The 16,487-nt window shown below is 66.0% G+C and overlaps 2 protein-coding genes across 3 annotated transcripts; both read right to left on the bottom strand.

The window, feature by feature from the left end:
• Positions 1-496: 496 nt before the first annotated feature.
• Positions 497-6,413, bottom strand: SARS1 (seryl-tRNA synthetase 1). Of its 2 annotated transcripts, XM_082069082.1 has the most exons (11): positions 6,237-6,413; positions 4,746-4,816; positions 4,489-4,569; positions 3,757-3,915; positions 3,135-3,278; positions 2,740-2,895; positions 2,121-2,342; positions 1,905-2,034; positions 1,228-1,385; positions 996-1,125; positions 497-892 (listed from the first exon to the last, which is right to left on the bottom strand). In XM_082069082.1, exons 1-11 carry the CDS (start codon positions 6,370-6,372, stop codon positions 732-734), a joined length of 1,548 nt encoding a protein of 515 aa, XP_081925208.1. In that variant the 5' UTR covers positions 6,373-6,413; the 3' UTR covers positions 497-731. The 2 variants fall into 2 exon arrangements, with proteins under 2 accessions (XP_081925208.1, XP_081925207.1); XM_082069081.1 differs by having other exon boundaries at positions 996-1,385.
• A 649-nt stretch (positions 6,414-7,062) lies between these two features.
• On the bottom strand, positions 7,063-15,046 carry ELAPOR1 (endosome-lysosome associated apoptosis and autophagy regulator 1). Its single transcript, XM_082069025.1, has 21 exons — positions 14,854-15,046; positions 14,229-14,421; positions 13,243-13,390; positions 13,071-13,151; positions 12,734-12,839; positions 12,516-12,665; positions 12,215-12,303; positions 11,951-12,128; positions 11,198-11,326; positions 11,022-11,112; positions 10,816-10,921; positions 10,595-10,732; positions 10,257-10,511; positions 9,713-9,886; positions 8,687-8,867; positions 8,489-8,585; positions 8,311-8,412; positions 7,982-8,108; positions 7,733-7,911; positions 7,481-7,646; positions 7,063-7,366 (listed from the first exon to the last, which is right to left on the bottom strand). The coding sequence occupies exons 1-21, from the start codon at positions 15,017-15,019 to the stop codon at positions 7,298-7,300; spliced, it is 2,925 nt and encodes a 974-aa protein (XP_081925151.1). The 5' UTR covers positions 15,020-15,046; the 3' UTR covers positions 7,063-7,297.
• Between the last annotated feature and the right edge of the window lie 1,441 nt (positions 15,047-16,487).

The raw sequence follows: 16,487 nt of genomic DNA, 5'->3' as shown, positions 1-16,487 counted from the left end.
CCCGGCACCCGCCGAGGGCGGCGGTGACTCAGCGGGGCCGCTCCCCGCCCCGGCCGGCGGCACCGGCGCCTTCAAAGGGGAGCGGGAAGGCGGGGGAGCCCGACCGGCTCTTCGGGGTGCTGCGGCGGGGGGGGCCGCGGGGGCTCGGCTGCCTGGGTTCCCTCCCAGCACCCCGTGGGGTTCCCACGCACAACGTGGGGGGCAGGAGTGGCAGGCGGGCTCCGTTCCCCTTGGGGAAACTGAGGCACGCAGCCCACCCCCCCCACTGCACCCACCGCGGGGGGCCGGGCTGCAGCTGGGCCAGGGGCGTGGGGGGACCCCCGGCCCCGCTTTGAATTACAAATGGGCTTCGGCAGCGCAGCCTTTGTCTGGGCCATTGTGCGGGCGGCAGAGGCCCCCAGGGGGGGAGAGAAGGGGGAAAGGCTGCCAGAGCCACCCCCCCACCAGCTGGACCCCCCCCATCCCACCGAACCCGCCCCAGAGACATAGCTTAGCAGTTCTTGGCTTTATTGCATGGAGGAGGGGACATTTGCCATCCCTGGGGAAGAGGACATGGCATGGGGGGGATCCCCCGCTCGGCAGGGGGGGCATGAGGGGGCTGAACCCCAACAGCATCAGTCCTTTGTCCCATGGGAGTGCGGTGCTCCGTGCCGTGGGGGGGCACGGCCGCGCCCCAAGCGAAGGTGATGGGCGCAGCCCCAGCAGCGATGAAGGCAGGAGGGTCCCAGGACTCAGGCGCTGTTGATGTCCATGTTCTGCAGCTGCTCCTCCAGCACCCGCGCGTTGCCCCCCCCCGCCTTCTTCTTGCCCCCCTCCTGCTGCTTCTTCTGCTTCTTGGAGAGCTCCTGCTCGATGGGCGCCGGGCGCACGAACCGGATCAGCTCCCGCAGGTCTGGATGGGGGGAGAGCGGAACCCGCCCGTCACACCCCCCCTGCGGCTCCGCTGACCCCCCAGGAGGAGGGAGGGAGATTTGGGGGGGGCACGGGGGCGTTACCTGGGGGCATGAAGTCTCGGAGCTTCTCGGGGATGCGGATGCCCTCCTCGGTCTGGTAGTTCTCCAGGATGGCGCAGATGGTGCGGGTGGTGGCACACATCGTGGCGTTCAGCATGTGCACGAACTCCACCTGCCGCGGGGACACGGCGAGGGGGGGACACACAGCAAAGGTGAGGAGGGGACGAGCAGGAACCCCCCCACACACCCCCCAAACCCAGGAGCTCAGCCTCACCTTGTCCATCATCTTCTTGGTCTGGCCGTAGCGGATGCGCAGGCGTCGTGCCTGGTAGTCGGTGCAGTTGGAGCAGGAGACGAGCTCCCGGAAGGCGCCGGAGCCGGGGAACCAGGCCTCCAGGTCCAGCTTCTTACTGGCTGCGTGGTTGAGGGAGCCTGGGAGAGAGAGGGGGCAGCGCTGGGGGGGGTCCCACTGCCCCCCAAATGCACCAGTACCAGGGGACGGCAGCTTGGGCTAAAGGCGTGAAGCCTCGGAGGTGACTTGGGGACATGGGGCTCCCGTCCTGCAGCGCTGAGGAGGGGAAGGAGCGTTTAAACGGGATAGTTTTTCTGGGAGAGTTTCCAGGAGGAGTTGGGACACTCAAGCTGTCCCGCTGGAAGGGACAGTGGGGACAGCGATGGCACGGCATGGTGCCTGGTGTGCAGCTGTCTCCTTCCTCCCCGCCCCGGGGCATCTCCTCCTCCTCCTCCTCACCCGGGACAGACACTGCGGGAAGTTGAGCCAGGGACAAAGAAAACCGAGCTGGGAAGTGGGTCAGAGCCAGGGTGACACCCGAGGTGCTGGCAGAGGGGGCTGGTGTCCCCCTGGGCCACCATGGCGCAGAGCGGTGGCACAGAGCGGTGGCACAGAGCGGTGGCCCCGGTGCCACACAGTGAGGATGCACCGGCCCCTACCCGAGACGATGTTGACAATGTGGTAGGGGATGCCCAGGGACTGGTAGAAATCCTCAGCCGTGGCAATCATCTCCTCAAACATCTCCCAGGACTTGTTGTCGTGGGGGGACGCGTAGACAAACTGTTCAATCTGCCAAGAGAAGGGGACCCCGCGGTGGCACCGGCGTTGGATACAACCCCGAATTCCCGGCGGGAACGCTGTCCCGCTCCTCTCACCTTCTCAAACTGGTGGACACGGAAGATGCCGCGGGTGTCGCGGCCGTGCGAGCCCACCTCCTGCCGGAAGCACGTCGACAGCCCCGCGTATTTGATGGGCAAATCCTCCGGTTTCAGCCACTCATCGCGGTGCAGCGCGGCGATGGGCTGCTCCGACGTGGCGATCAGGTACTTCTCATCGATGGAGCTGTCGTCGGCCTTCTCGCTGCCTTTGCCGATCACCTGCGGGGGGACGAGAGTCACCGTCCCCCTTCCCCAGCTGCTCCTGCATCTCTGGGGACAGACACGGGCAGGCAGGGAGGCTTTTCCGCAGCGGGGACAGGATGGCTCGGGAAAGGGAGCAGCTGCTGTTTGCTGCTTGTTTGGCCTCCTTCAAAGGCCCTGCTGGCCTCCTGCCAGAAACGCTGGGGACAAGCCACCTCCCCGTCACCGCGTGGCCATGACAACCGCGTCAGCCGTGAGGATGGACCCTGGAGACAGGGAGCAGAAAGGAGCTGCTGCGGTGGTGGCAAAGCGAGAAGCTGCGTGGCGGTGGCTCGGTCGGAAAGCTGGTGGCCGGAGGGGACGGCGGGTGGCAGACAGTGACACACAGAGACCCGTCGGGCGCTGAGCCGCTCACCTTGTAGAGCTCCTCGTCGAACTGGCTGAGCTGGGCCACCTCCTGCATCACCTCCTTGCGCATGAAGAAGGGCGTGTAGACGGGAGTGTAGCCCCTGGCGCGGAGGCTCTGCAGGGCGTACTGGATCAGCGCCTGCTCCAGGAACACCAGGGGACCCTGGGGGACAAGGGGAGACAGCGCCTGTCACACACCGTCCCTTCTTGCTCAGCAGGTCTGGGAGCACGTTGAGCCCACGCCAGCTCCAGGCCAGTCTGTCCCATGTGATGAGCGCGCCTCATGTTCCGCAAAGAGCTCAGCGCAGGGGGGAGACGCCGGGACCCCCCGTCCCCCCTCGTATTCCCCAGCTCCCACTCCAGCTCCCATTTCCATGCCCGTGCAGGGGTCCAGACTCACACCTTAAGGAAGTAGCCGCGGCTGCCGGCGACAACAGCCCCCTTCTCGCCCTCGTAACCATCCACCATCACCACCAGGTCCACGTGCGAATACTTCTTCCTGCAGCTGCAGTCGCCCCAGACTCGCTCCACCTTGTTGTCCGCGTCCTGCACACACACGGAGAGACGAAACGGGGGAGCCCATCACCTCAGCTCCAGGTCTGCGGTGACACCAGTCTCTGCATTGCACTGGGCCCAGTCTGGGATCGCACGCTGCAGAGCCTGGAATCTCAGTCCCGATCCTGGCCAGTCGCTTATTATGCAGCCGCTTGGCAGCCGTCCCGGCCCAATTGTGCTCCCCCGGCAAAATATTCCTGCTGGATGAATAAAGGCAGTGGAGGGAGATCCCGGACCCCGCTGGAAGCGAGTTTCCCATGGATTCCCCCAACAATGGCCGTGGCCGGCGTTGTCTGAGCTGCTCTTTGTCCACTCCCGGCAGGAAACGCTGTCTTGTCATGCAGATTTCATTCACCCGCCCGCCGATCTCGGGCTGGGGGTCCCTCCCCGCAGCGAGCCCCCCGCTCGCGGATGTTGTCTGGCTTTGATGAACCGTCGCAGCCGGCCCCAGGCGCGCTCTTGTCCCTACCTCATCGTTGCTGATGGGCACCGAGGGGTGGAGGAGGTTCCCGATCTCCCGCAGGCTCTCGAAACGTTCTGCCTCCAGCCTCAGGCGCTCGGCGTCGCACTCCAGGATGGCTTCATCAATGAGCAGACGGACTTTCTTGATCTGGGACACCTGCAGAGCCTGCGCGGGGACCCGGGTCAGGCGGGGAAGGGAAGAAACCGCCAGGGATAGGGGGCTGGCAGCCAAGGGCAGTTAATCATGGACCCTCGCCCGACTGACACGAAGCTGTGGGCTGAACACACCGAACAGCCCCCGAGGACAAAGGACTGACACAAATCAGGTCTGAAAGGGCCTGAGCGAGCTGCAATGTCACACGGTGCCCAGCAGTGCTGAGGGGGAGCTGGCCAGCACCACGCTCATTAAACATGGCAGTTAATGAAGTGGGAAGGGGCACAGGCAGGAAGGAAGGGACTCGTAGAGGACACGGTGTGACTGCGGCTGCTCAAACCCCCCGGGCTGGGGAGCCGCCATGGAGCAAGGCTGAAGTGGGGTTTAGGTGAAAGACATGAGGCAAGAGCTGGTTATCGCTGTGCGGACTGGGGGAAATAAGGATCCTGTGGCTCAGTCAGATCCCCCTCGCTTGCTGCTGGGGTTTCGGGCATCACACACCATCAAATCGGGCAATTACAGGCAATGGTCTGGACAAGCTGAGTGGGCCAGTGTCAGAGTGGGGAGAGACGGGGTCAGACTCACCCCCAGGACGTCGGCCGTGAGCTCGTCGAGGTTCTGTGCGTTCTCTGGTACGGACTCATCTGACCCCACAGGCTCTTTTTTCTGCAGGGGGAGGAAAAAGAAACCCCAGGAGGGTTAAAGAGTAAAGCTCCACGGTAAAAGTCTTCCACAACCATGCGAGGGAGAGGTCTGGAGAGCAGAGACCTGGGGAAGATGCCCCCAGTTAGGAATGTCACACCAGTGAAGCGCTGCCTGCACCGTCTGCCTGTGTGCCTCACCTTCATCTTGTCCCCGATCGTTTTGCTGCACAGGTTCTTCAGCTTGTTCAAGTTATCGGCACGAAACCTGCCTAGAAACAGAGGGGAAGGTGCAGTCAGGTGCCGCGCGAGTGGGACTGGGGCCGGAGTCCCTGTCCAGCACCGGGAGGGGCCGCAAAGGGAGCAGGAGAGGGGACAGCAGCTCCAGGGACGGTTTGTGGGTGCGAGAGCACGGTGTGGGGCTGGTCGTGATGTGGGGCAGAGATGTGGGGAGCAGGGAACTCCCGTGCAAGGATGTCACTTGAGAACACCCCAAGTGACACTGCACTGGGCCACAGCCACAGCAGGACCCCAGGCCAGGCTGGGACCAGCGTGGGCTGGGCAGATCCAGGGCTCCGGGGCCACAGCGGTGACATTCGGTGAGGGGACCGGGGAGTCCCTCTTGGTGACACCAGGGCTGCAAAGGGCAGAGCCTGAGACACAGCTGTCCCCTCCCGGCACGGCAGCCCAAACCAGAAACACAGCAAGGCCAGAGACGTTAGGGTGACATCCCTGTCTATGGGCAGCATCAGCCCCACGGGGCAAGATCCAGAGTCAGGAAACGCAAAAGGAACATGACACGGCAAACACGACCCTGGCAGCCACCCACGGCCCCGCAGCAGCGGAGACGCGGGATTGCATCAGCCGGCTGCTCGCCAGGCGTCCTGCAGCCCCCGGCGCTGCACCCACCCCGGAGCCGCGGGGAGGGGGCCGGGCGCAGCCCCCACCGCCGGCCGGAAAGCTGCCGGGTCCTGTGGGATGAAAGGCCCTCGGATAAAATTAAGGCAGCTGATGACAGCACTGCCGGAGCCAGGGGACGCGCCAGGCGTGATTAAGCAGGGCCGGGCTCATGCACATCAAGGCAATGGGATTAAAAGCGTGTTTAAAGGTGCCTCTTTCATCCCGCTGCGGCGGCGAGGGGGACCGGGGCGCCCCAGGAACTGCGGGTTTTTGGGGCACCCACCCCTGTTCGCCTCCCACCACACCCTCCTCCACGCCTGCCGGATCCTGCAGCAGTGCAGGGAGCGGATCCCTGGGGATCCCTGGGGGGGATCCATGTCCAGGCCAAGGGGACCGGGACCAGTGAGCTGCCCCGGGCGTGGGGAGGGGGAAAGGGGGGGGACCCAGCGGGAGACCCTCTCCCCAGCCCCAGGGAAGGGGTGAGGGGGATGTGAGCAGGGACAGAGCCCGGCCCCACAGGGATCCACCCACAGGATCCCCCAGTCCCGGCGGGGAAGGATCCACCGAAGGGACGGGATGGGGCTGGGACCCCCCAGAGGTCACCCCGCCCGGGGAGGGGGTTTGGGGTCAGTCAGCACAGGGACATCACCTGGGGACAGCCCGGGGGGGCTGAGAGGGACCCCCCGCCCGGGGTGTGTGACGGGGACCCAGAGTCCCCTCTGGGGGTGACACGTCCTCCTGGGGGCCCCGGGGTGTCAGGTCCCCCAGCCCCCCCGCCCCCGCCGCACGTACACCTCCGCCAGGCGCCGTCCGCCCGCACCAGCGCGTCCACCAGCGCCGGGTCCTTGAAGCGTTTGAGCTGCATGTCCCGCACCATGGCGGGGTCGCCGCCCTTGTCGGCGCGGAACAGGTCCAGGTCCAGCACCATGATGGCGGCAGCTCCTGCCCGGCTCCGGCCGCGGTCGCTGCGTACGGCGCATGTGCGGGGGTTGGCGCATGCGCGGGGAGCGGGTCTGAGCAGCCCGGCGCCGCCTCCCGCCCGCCAGGCGGCGCTTGTGCGTGGGGAGGGGGAGCCGCGGGGAGCAGCGCCCCCTGCTGGAGCGGCGGCGGCGCAGCGGGTCCGAGCATCCCGCGGGGTCCCCGCGGACTCTGGGTGTCCCTGGGCACCCCCGGGGGTCCCTCTGTCTGCTCCGCCACCCTCAGTAGCCTCCGGGTACCCTGGTGGTCCCCGGGTCCCCCATCCCCGGGCCCGCCCAGCACCCACCAGCATCCTCGGGCGTCCCTGTGTGTCCCCAAGTGTCACCCACCACGGCACACTATGGCACAACCATGGGGGTGACACGCTGACCTATATGCCACGGCGGCGGGCAACACTGTGTCAAGAGCTTCCAGCATCAGGCACCCGCTTTGGGGTGGAATCGCCCAAATCAGTCAGTTTGTGCTGGTGGCCACTCTGGCACGGGGGACGGGGTGGGGTACGGAGCCAGTGGCAGCTGTGGCACGACGCGGTGTGGCACGGCATGGCATGGCATGGCATGGCATGGCACAGCCACAGTGCACCGGGCGCTCAGCTGGAGCTCGCACATGCGTGTGCACACATGTGCTACACCTGTGCGCACACTCAGCACCCCCCACGCTCACACCCACCCGCACCCCCCCGGTGTCCCGATGCCCAGAGGACACGGAGCCATTGTACAAACCCCACACCTGTATTTGGCATTTTTTGGCGCTTGGCTGGGGGAGGGGAACACACAGGGAAAAACGTACAAAAGCCGTAACGAAGCTCCGGTCCGAAGCGGGTCCCTAAGGCCACGTTGTGGGGGGCGGGAGGGCGCGGGCGGCCCCCCGCCCCGTCACAGCTCCATGGCGGTGCTGCCGGACGACGTCTTCAGCGGGACGGAGTCGAAACCGTCCGACGTTCGCTGCGGTGAGCGCGGGGTCAGCGCCCCCCCGACCCCCGGCGGGGAAACTGAGGCACGGAGCAGCCACAAACCACCCTGTGGCTTCTCCCAGGTTGTTCCCCCCCCCGCCCTTACCTTGGATGTGAGGGACTTGATTTTGCCAAAAAGCGATCTTTTGGTGGCGAAAAGCAGGTCGTCCTCGGCGTCCTCCCCCTCCATGATGGCGCAGCTGTCCGGCGCCGGCAGCTCGCTCTCCTTGGCCGCCGCGTTCATCACCAGCTTGGAGTATTTATACTCCAGCCTGGGGACAGCGAGGGGACAGGGACGGGTGGCATCAGCCCCCCCGTGGCGATGACCGTCGCCCCCAAATCCCCCAAAACCGCTCACTTTTGGTTCTTTTTCCAGAAGTAGGTGGCGAGGGCGGCGAGCAGGACAGCGGCCCAGGTGCCGGCCGAGATCCCAACCTTCAGCCAAAAATCGGCGCTCCGGCAGCGCCGCACCATCTGCGCCGGCAAACTCTGCCCGCCGCGGCACAGCCGGGGCTCCCGCCACACGTAGGTGGTTCTCTGGGGGGATATGGGGGCTTAGCGGGGTGGGGGACCCCCCGGCCCATCCCCGTGGGTGTCACGGTGGTACCTGGACGCCACCGACGCAGGCGCTGACGATGGGGCGATAGTGGCTGGCAGAGCAGCGGGGACAAGCCTCGCCCGTCACCCACAGAAAGTGGAAGGTGCAGCCGTCACAGGTGCCCTCGGGGCATTTGCTGGGGGGGGACAGGGAGAAAAAAAGAGGGGGAGGCTTGGCTGGCAGTGACGATGCAGGGTGGGGGACACGGTCCACAAAGCAAAGCACCCACGGGATGCACCCCATGGTGGAGATGAGGGTGCCACCCTGGTTGGGGGGGTGAGGATGGTGTCCCCCCCCTCCCCAAAGCCACCCCGGTCCCCGGCGTCGTCCCCACCTACCTGGGGACGCTCAGGGTGCCGGCGCCCGGGCGCAGGGGGTCACAGCGCAGGCGGATGGCGGTGGCACGGCCACCACTGCAGGGTTGTGTCCCATCGTTGGACCTGCCAGGGGACACGAGGGGCTCAGAGTGGGGACAGAGGGGTCGCTGTGCATGTCCCCTGGGTCACCCACCCTTACCTGTAGAAGAAAACGACATCGGGCAGGTCGGGGTGGCCAGGGGGAAAGTATTCGGGGGGGGAGGTGACGCCGTCCAGTGTGGAGCCAGCGGTGACACCTGTGATGACAGCGGAGTGTCCTGGTGGCACCGGGGTCCCAGGGAGGGGACAGTGGGGATGAAGGCCACACACAGGGGTTGGGAGACCCCCCCAGGCTCACCCAGGAGTTGGTCGGCCAGGCTGACGGGCTGCGAGGACACGGGCGTCTTGTAGCCCACGACGTCGGGTGGCACCAGGATGGCCTGGCACACGTAAGACGTCACCACCCGCGCGGGGTCCCCCTCGCCCGCCGGCAGCCGCGCGTCCGTCACGTTGTCGGTGCAGGAGGCCGTCTTCCTGCCCTGCGCGGGGAGGGTGACAGCGTGACACCGGGCGGCGGTGGCACACGCGTGTGTGTCTGCGAGCGACGGTGCACGCTTGTGTGCGCACAACCACACGTGTGGGGGTGTGTGCTTGCAGGTGCATGTGTGTTTGCACGTCTGCATGCACAAGCGTGCATGAGTGTTTGCATGGCTGTGAGCAGCTGGGGTGTGTTTGCACGACTGTGCGTGTGTTTGCACGAGTGTGCACATGCGTGAGTGTTTGCACAACTATGTGCATGTGTGCACGCAGGGCTGCAGGTATGCCCGTGTCTGCACAACTGCACGCCTTTGCACGGCTGCAAGTGTGTGCACGTGTGTGCAAGAGTGTGCACATGTGTGTTTGCGTGCGTGCATGTGTGTTTGCATGACTATGTGCATGTGCACGAGTGTGCGTGTGCATTTGCATGCATACGTTTGCATGACTGCAAGTGTGCATGTGTGTTTCCATGAGTGTGTAAATGTCCTTGCGCGACTGTTCATGCGAGTTTGCACAGCTGTGCACATGTGCATGTATGACTGCAAGTATACCTGTGTTTGCACAACTGCCTGTATGCGTTTGCATGTTTGCACGACCACCTGTGTTTGCGTGACTGCATGAGTCCAGGTGTCTGCACTGTATCTGCATGCACACACGTGTGTTTGCACTATATCTGCATGCACACACGTGTGTTTGCACTATACCCACATGCACATGTGTGCTCCCATCCCCACGTGCCCCCACCCCACAGCCTGGGGAGGCACCGTCCTGTCCCCGTCCCCGTCCCCGTCCCCGTCCCTGTCCCCGTCCCCGTGCCGCCTGCCCGGGTGCCGCTGTCCCCCCTCACCTGGTTGCCGCAGAGGCTGATGCTGAAGTGGTGGAAGTACTTGAGGCCCTTGGCGGTGAAGCTGGGGCCGCTGGCGAAGGCTGCGCCGCTGCCCAGCGCCGAGAAGTCGTAGTGCAGGATGCGGCCGGGCAGCGACAGGGAGAAGCTGCAGTTGTTGTAGCAGAGGGAGCGGAGCTGGGGACAGGAGGTGACATCAGGGACAGCTGGGGGCCGGCGTCACCCCAGCGGGGACAGGGGGTGTCACCCATTAGGGACAGCGGGGGCCATCCCCTTGGGAACAGGGACAGCTGGGGGGTTGGTGTCACCCACCCATGGTCAGATGCTGTCACCAACCCTGTCACCCATTCAGGATGGCCCTGGGTGCTGCTGCCAAGCCCTGGGGATTGGCATCACCCACCCGGGATGGCCGGGGGGCTGGTGCCACCCACCTGGGACATCTTGGGGACGTGGGGCTGGTGTAACCCCACAGCATCACCCATGTGGATGGCTGGGGGGGTTGGCATTGCTCGTGGGGACATCACCCCCCACCCCCAGGGACAGTCACCTGGTTGCTGCGGGTGCCGGGGCCGCAGGGGTGGCAGGCGGGGGTCCCGTCCGAGGGGTGACCCCGCAGGTAGGTGCCGGGGGGACAGGGCTGGCAGGTCCCCGAGCCGCGGTCCATGGCGCTCCCGGGGGGACAGGGGGCGCAGGAGCCGGCCGGCTCGGGGGCGCAGCGCCGGCAGAAGGATGCCACCCCCCCCAGCACGTTGGTGACGTTGACCGAGTAGAGCTTGGCCACGTCGTTGGTGTAGCGCCGGCCCTGGCAGCGAGAGCATCGTCAGCATCACCAGCCCGTGCCCCCTGGCACCCGCAGCCCCCGGGGGTGTCACCCCTGTCCCTCACCGCCCCGTGGTAGGGGGTGCGCTGGAACGCCCACGTGAAGCTCATGGTGGCATTTTTCTCCACGACGTAGGTGTAGGATTGCTTCCCCTTGGGGCCCGTCCACGTCTCCACCGGCGTGTTGCTGCGGGAGTTGACGCCCTGCAGGCACAAGGGAACGGTGGGATGTCCCCAAATGGAGCGTGTCCCCTCAAACCCCGCTCCCCGCGCCCCCCCCAGCTCACCACCATGAAGTAGAGCTCGCAGCCGACGCTGCAGATCGTTTCGAAGACGAAGGTGATCCTGGCCACCTCCTTGCTCTCCACGTCCTCCAGCACCGGGCTGGGAGGGCTGGGGACAGTGTGGGGACGGCGTGGGGACGCTGCTGGGCTCTGCCCCGTGGCGATGTCCCCCTGCTCCCTGGGACACCCCGGCACTGGGGACACCTCACCTGAAGCCGGGGACCACCAGTGTGAGGATCATGAAGTCGTTATCGGAGGCTCCCCCCGCCGTGTAGATGTAGTCCCCGGCCACCTCCCAGCCTGCAAGGACACGGTGATGGCTCAGTGGTGTCCCCAGCTGCCCCTGCGGGAGGGGACAGCGGAGGGACAGGCATCCCGGCGCTACCTGCCATCCCCTTGTACTCGAAGTTGATGCCGCTGAGGACGGTGGTCTCCATGTTGGGGGGCAGCACGTTCCACCACTTGTACTCCAGCCCCAGCGCCGGCTCGGTGCCCGCCGGGCAGCTGAGACACCCTGGGGACAGGGGGGACAACCCTGCATGGGGGGGCACCCGCCTCCCCCGCGGCGGGGGGAGCACTGCGCGCGTTTGCGTGACTGCACGTGTCTGCACTGCATCTGCGTGCACACACTGGTGATTGCACTATACGTGCACGCACGTGTTTGCACAATACAGGCACGCATGTGTGTTTGCACTATAGACACGTGCACACGTGTTTGCACTATATATGCATTTATACGTGCATGTTTGCATTATATACACACGCACATGTGCATGTTTGCACTATATCTGCATGTACATGTGTGCTTGCACTATGTATGCATGCATATGTGCATTTGCACTATATCTGCATGAACGTGTGTTTGCACTACGTATGCATGCATACGTGCATTTGCACTATATCTGCATGAACGTGTGTTTGCACTATGTATGCATGCATCTGTGCATTTGCACTATATCTGCATGTACATGTGTGTTTGCACTATGTATGCATGCATATGTGCATTTGCACTATATCTGCATGAATGTGTTTGCGCTACATCTGCATGCATATGTTTGCACTATATACACATGCACACGTGTGTTTGCACTATGTGCACACGCGTTGTCCCCACTGGGGACACTGGGGACATCCTTACCGGAGCCATTGGAGTAGGAGCCGTAGGGACAGGGCTGGCAGGCGCTGCCGTTGCTTTTGGCAAAGCCGGGGTTGCAGGGGGGGCACCTGGTTTTCACCCCCGACGGGGGCAGTTTCGTTGCCTGGGGCAGCTCCTCGCTGCAGATTTTGGGCTCTGCCCACTTGAACATCAGCTGGGTCTGCCCGGGGGGAGCGGAGCGGCTGAGCTGCGGTGGGGGGACATGGGGACAGCGGGTCCCAGCCCCCCATGTCCCCCGGGCTGTACCTCGCCGTGGACGTCGCAGGCGGTGTGAGTGTAGAAATAATCCTTGTCGGTGCAGGGCGGCCGCGGTTTGCAGGACGCCGAGCCGGGTTCTGCCACCACGGGGGGGAGAGGTGGCAGCTGAGCCATGAGGGGACATCACCGCTGTCCCCACAGGGTGCCTGTGTCCCCCCAGCAAGGGATGGCAGCTCCTCCCCGCCCCTCGCATCACCTTCCCCAGGGCTGAGGGTGGGGGACAAGGGATCCGGGTGCCACCTGTGGGTGAGGAGACAGAGGGAGGGGACCCGCGGGTGTCACCTCTCACCGGCGTAGGTGGCGGGCTCGCAGGGCTGGCAGGCGGTGGCCCCTTTGCTGGAGAAGGTGTCGGCGGGACAGAGCTGGCAGGCGGAGGAGCCGGCGGCGGGGGCGAAGGTGCCGGGTTTGCAGGGGAAGCACTCGGAGGTATAAGCCACCCCTGGCAGCGGGAGGGGGCTCAGGATGGGGCAGGGGCAGCGGGACCCCCCCCAGGCTGCACCCACCTACCGGTGATGCCGATGTTCCGCACCAGCACCGGCTTGGGCACCTTGGACCAGACGGAGAACGCGGTGGTTCGCCAGTACAGCACGTTGTTGCCGCGGCTCAGTTCCACCTGCAAAAGGGGTGGGGGGTGCCGGGGGGTGCTGAGAGGGGCGGGGGTCCCACTGCTGGGGAGGGGGTGTCACCCGTGCATGGAGTTGAGGGACTAAACCCCATCTACTGCCACCGCCCGTCATCCCCCTCTGCATCCCCACAGAGCGTCCTCTCCCTGCGGGGGGACACAAGGGACCCTGAGGGCTGCGCCGAGGGACCCCCCTGTGTCACCTCCCGCCCCCCCACTCACGCTGTGGAACTCCCAGCCCTTCTCCGTCGTCCGCATCCAGCGCGACTCCTCCACCGTGGGCTGGCACTGGTCATTCTGCACCTGCAGGGCCAGGGTGAGGATGTTCCATGTCCCCAGGGACCCCCCATGTCCCCAGGGACCCCCCATGCCCCCAGGGACCCCCAGCACCTACAAAGAACTCGAAGACGATGCTGCTGTCGGGGTAGATGTACTCGAAGGACACGGTGCCCGACTGCTTGAGGCTGACGGCGTACATGAGGGTGGCCGTGCACTCGTCCGTGTTGGAGGCCACGTAGTCCCCAAGCGGCACCCACGTCGACCTGGGGCAGGTGACACAGACCCTGGGCTCTGTCACCAGCCTGAACCCCGTGGCAGACAGGATGGGGACGCTGGGGGTGGATGTGACAGTCCCCAGGCGGGTGGTGCAGGGAGGAGGCGTTGGACATGGGGTTTGGGGACAGTACGGGGAACCGCAGGGACCGAGGACGGACAGCTGGGGACAGCCCAGGGGACACGTCACTGTGCTGGACCCTTATCCCTGGGGGATCTTTCTGTCCCCGAGAGGCGGGTGGGCTGCGGGAGGAGAGCGGGAGCTGCGCCGGGGATTCGGCTGAATAATTAAAGCGCTGCTGGAAGTAGGTTACAGCTGCCACTGCGGAAATGCTGTGGTGCTGGGGGGGCTCGGTGGCTTTGGTGCCACCGGCTGGCGGGGAGCTTGGTGGCTCCGGTGACACTGGTTGGCAGGGAGGGCTGATGGCTGCTGGCAATGAGCAAAGGGCTGTGCTGGAAAATAAAGGCACTGGCTCGTGGTGCGAAAGTGGGGGGACTCCCATGGGTGCCCTGTCTCTGGGGTGGGTGTCCCATGGGATTGGGGTCCTGCCACCGCGGGTGAGGACGATGTCCCCTTGCTGTGGCCGGGGTGTCCCTCACAGTGCCCTGCTGGAATCACCTCCCAGGGGAGGTGACAGGAGTGTGGCGGACACGGTGTCGGGGAAATGGGGTGCTGTCAATGCACAGGTATCCCAGCACCCATCCTGTCCCCATCCCCGCTGTGCCAGGGTCCCCACATCCCAAAGCATCCCCCGGGGAGCAGCAGCCGGGCTCCAGCCCCTGTCCCCGTTGGGGACGAGCCGTGCCGGTGGCAGCGTGGGGACTCACGCCGTGCAGTTCTCCACCGCGTCGCCGAAGCCGTCGTCCACCTCCAGGCTGGTGGCCACGTTGGCGAAGCCGTGGGGCACCTCGTCCCACTCGTCGAAGCGGACGCCGGTGCCCAGCGAGTAGGTGCCCTCGGCGCAGGGCCGGCACGCCTGCGCCCGCATGTCCAGGAACTCGCCCGCCTTGCAGGAGAAAGCTGCCCCATGCAGCAGGGGGGTCAGGGCGCTCACCCCCCGCTCCCCCAGCGCTGCTTCAGCCTCCTCATCCTCATTGCTGCTCTTTGGGTGCTCCCCATGAGCGAAGGCACCTGGCTGGCTCGGGGAGCCCTCGTCCCAAAGGGCGCTGCAGAGCCACAGCACCCCCAAGGTTTGGGGGGGAGCAGATTTGCATCCCCCCCATCGCATCCCAGCCTCCCCGGTGACAGCGACAGCGGTAACGAGCTCATCACTGGTAACGAGCTCGTCGCCGCCGCGCAGACGGGTCCCGTCGCTGCCTTTGAAGCCATCGCGCTGCGGCGGAGCTGATGAGACGCTGCGCTCCGTCTCACTGCTCCTCTCCCCCCTCGCCCTCATTTCCCCCCAGCCCGTCCCACACCCCAGGCACCCCCCATCCGTCCCCCCAGCCTTACAGCACTCGGTGCCCTTGACGGGGTCCGGGAGGCCGGTGCAGAGTCCCGGCGTGTGTGGCACGGCCACCCTCCAGCGTGACCCTGTGCTGTCACACGCCGTGTACTCGTAGTGGTACTCGGACTGGAAGAGAAAACACACGGGGGGCTGCGGTTCCCAGACCCCCATAGCGCTGCCCCCCCGGGGCTGCACCCTTCCCGGCACACGCCCCGACTCCTCTTGTGCTGGTGTTTTTGGTTTAAGCTGTTGCTGTCCCGCAGCATCCAGCGCCCTGGGAACCAGTGGGGAGGGATGCTCAGGGTGGGGTGCGGGGGAGTGCTCGGGGTGGGGGGTGTGAGGGTGGGGGGATGCTTGGACCAGGGTGCTGGGGTCCCAGGGGACACCGGGATGCTGGGCCAGGGAGCTGCTGAGGCCAGGGGATGCCACGGGTGGGGCTTCAGGTAGGATGACCCCCCCCAGAACATGCGCCCCCAGGGTTCCGAACCCCAGGGAGAGCTGGGGGGCACCCAGGCCACGCTCACACCCCCAGGACCTCCCTGACCACCCCACGGGACGAGACGACCCTGGCGCAGCGCTGGCACCCGGCACCGCCGCCCCCCCCCGCGGCACCCCCAGCACCGCGGGCAGCCAGAACCCTCAGCACCGCGGCCTCGGCGCGGCCCGAGCGCGGCCGCACGCGTCGCTCATTAAACAGGCTCCTCGGCGCAACCCGGATGCACCGTCCTGCTCGGGAGCCATGGCGGGACCCCCCCGGCAGAGCCGCTGGGAGGGAAGGAGAAGGGCTGGGGGGAGCAGGGCACCGTGACCCCCCCACGCCGCCGCCAGCCGCTGTGCCGGCTCTGGCCCAAGGCCGGTGAGGAGCTGTGGGCAGGGACGGGCGCTGCCCCGCCGGCGCCGTTAATCCCCGGGCAGGGCGAAGGCCGGGACTGGCTGCTCCGCGGTTGGTGCTGGTGCGGTGGGGGGCACCGGGGGGCGAGGGAGCCATGTCGCAGCCCCCCCGCTGCAGCATCCCCGGGGTTTCAGAGCCGGGCGCCGCGGCTTCGTGCTCCCGGCAGACGCTGGAGCGTGGCAGGTTGGCGAGAAAACAACACTTTGATGTTTCCCCGTCAGCTGGAAACAACAGTGATGGGAGGGGAAAAGGGGACGGGGGGGGGGACAGCTCTACCTGCGGCACTCCCCACCCACATACAGCTCCCACCAAGCCCCCCCGGCCCTGGGATGGGGACACAGAGGAGGGTGTCCCCCCCTGGGCCAGCACGGGGGCACCCACGGGTCACCCCGGCTCTCAGCAGCCCTGAGCCCCCACATCGCTCTGGCTGCCGAGGGATTCCCTTGGGAATGGGGGGGTTTCCCTCTTCCCCAACTTTCTCCCCCCCCCCAGCACAGACCCAAGTGGCTGGGACGACTGACATTAATCGCTCCCCTTTGGAAAAGCCTATTTTATTTTTTGTTTAATCTTAGTAAATTGACCTAATTCAGTCCCGGGGTGGCTCTGCAGCAGCGGGGGGACCCCAGGCTGCCACCGCCACCCTGCCCGGCCAGGGAGGGACAGGGTCTGTCCCCTGCCAGGGGGACATGGTGACCGCGGACGTCACCCGTGGGAGCGATCCCTCCCGGGGACGGGCGCCAGCCACGC

This window comes from Streptopelia decaocto (genome assembly GCF_964273445.1).
Source record: "Streptopelia decaocto genome assembly, chromosome: 19".
Lineage (NCBI taxonomy): Eukaryota > Metazoa > Chordata > Aves > Columbiformes > Columbidae > Streptopelia > Streptopelia decaocto.
The sequence above is the reverse complement of the archived record's forward strand: the minus strand, read 5'-3'. Positions and strand labels throughout refer to the sequence as shown.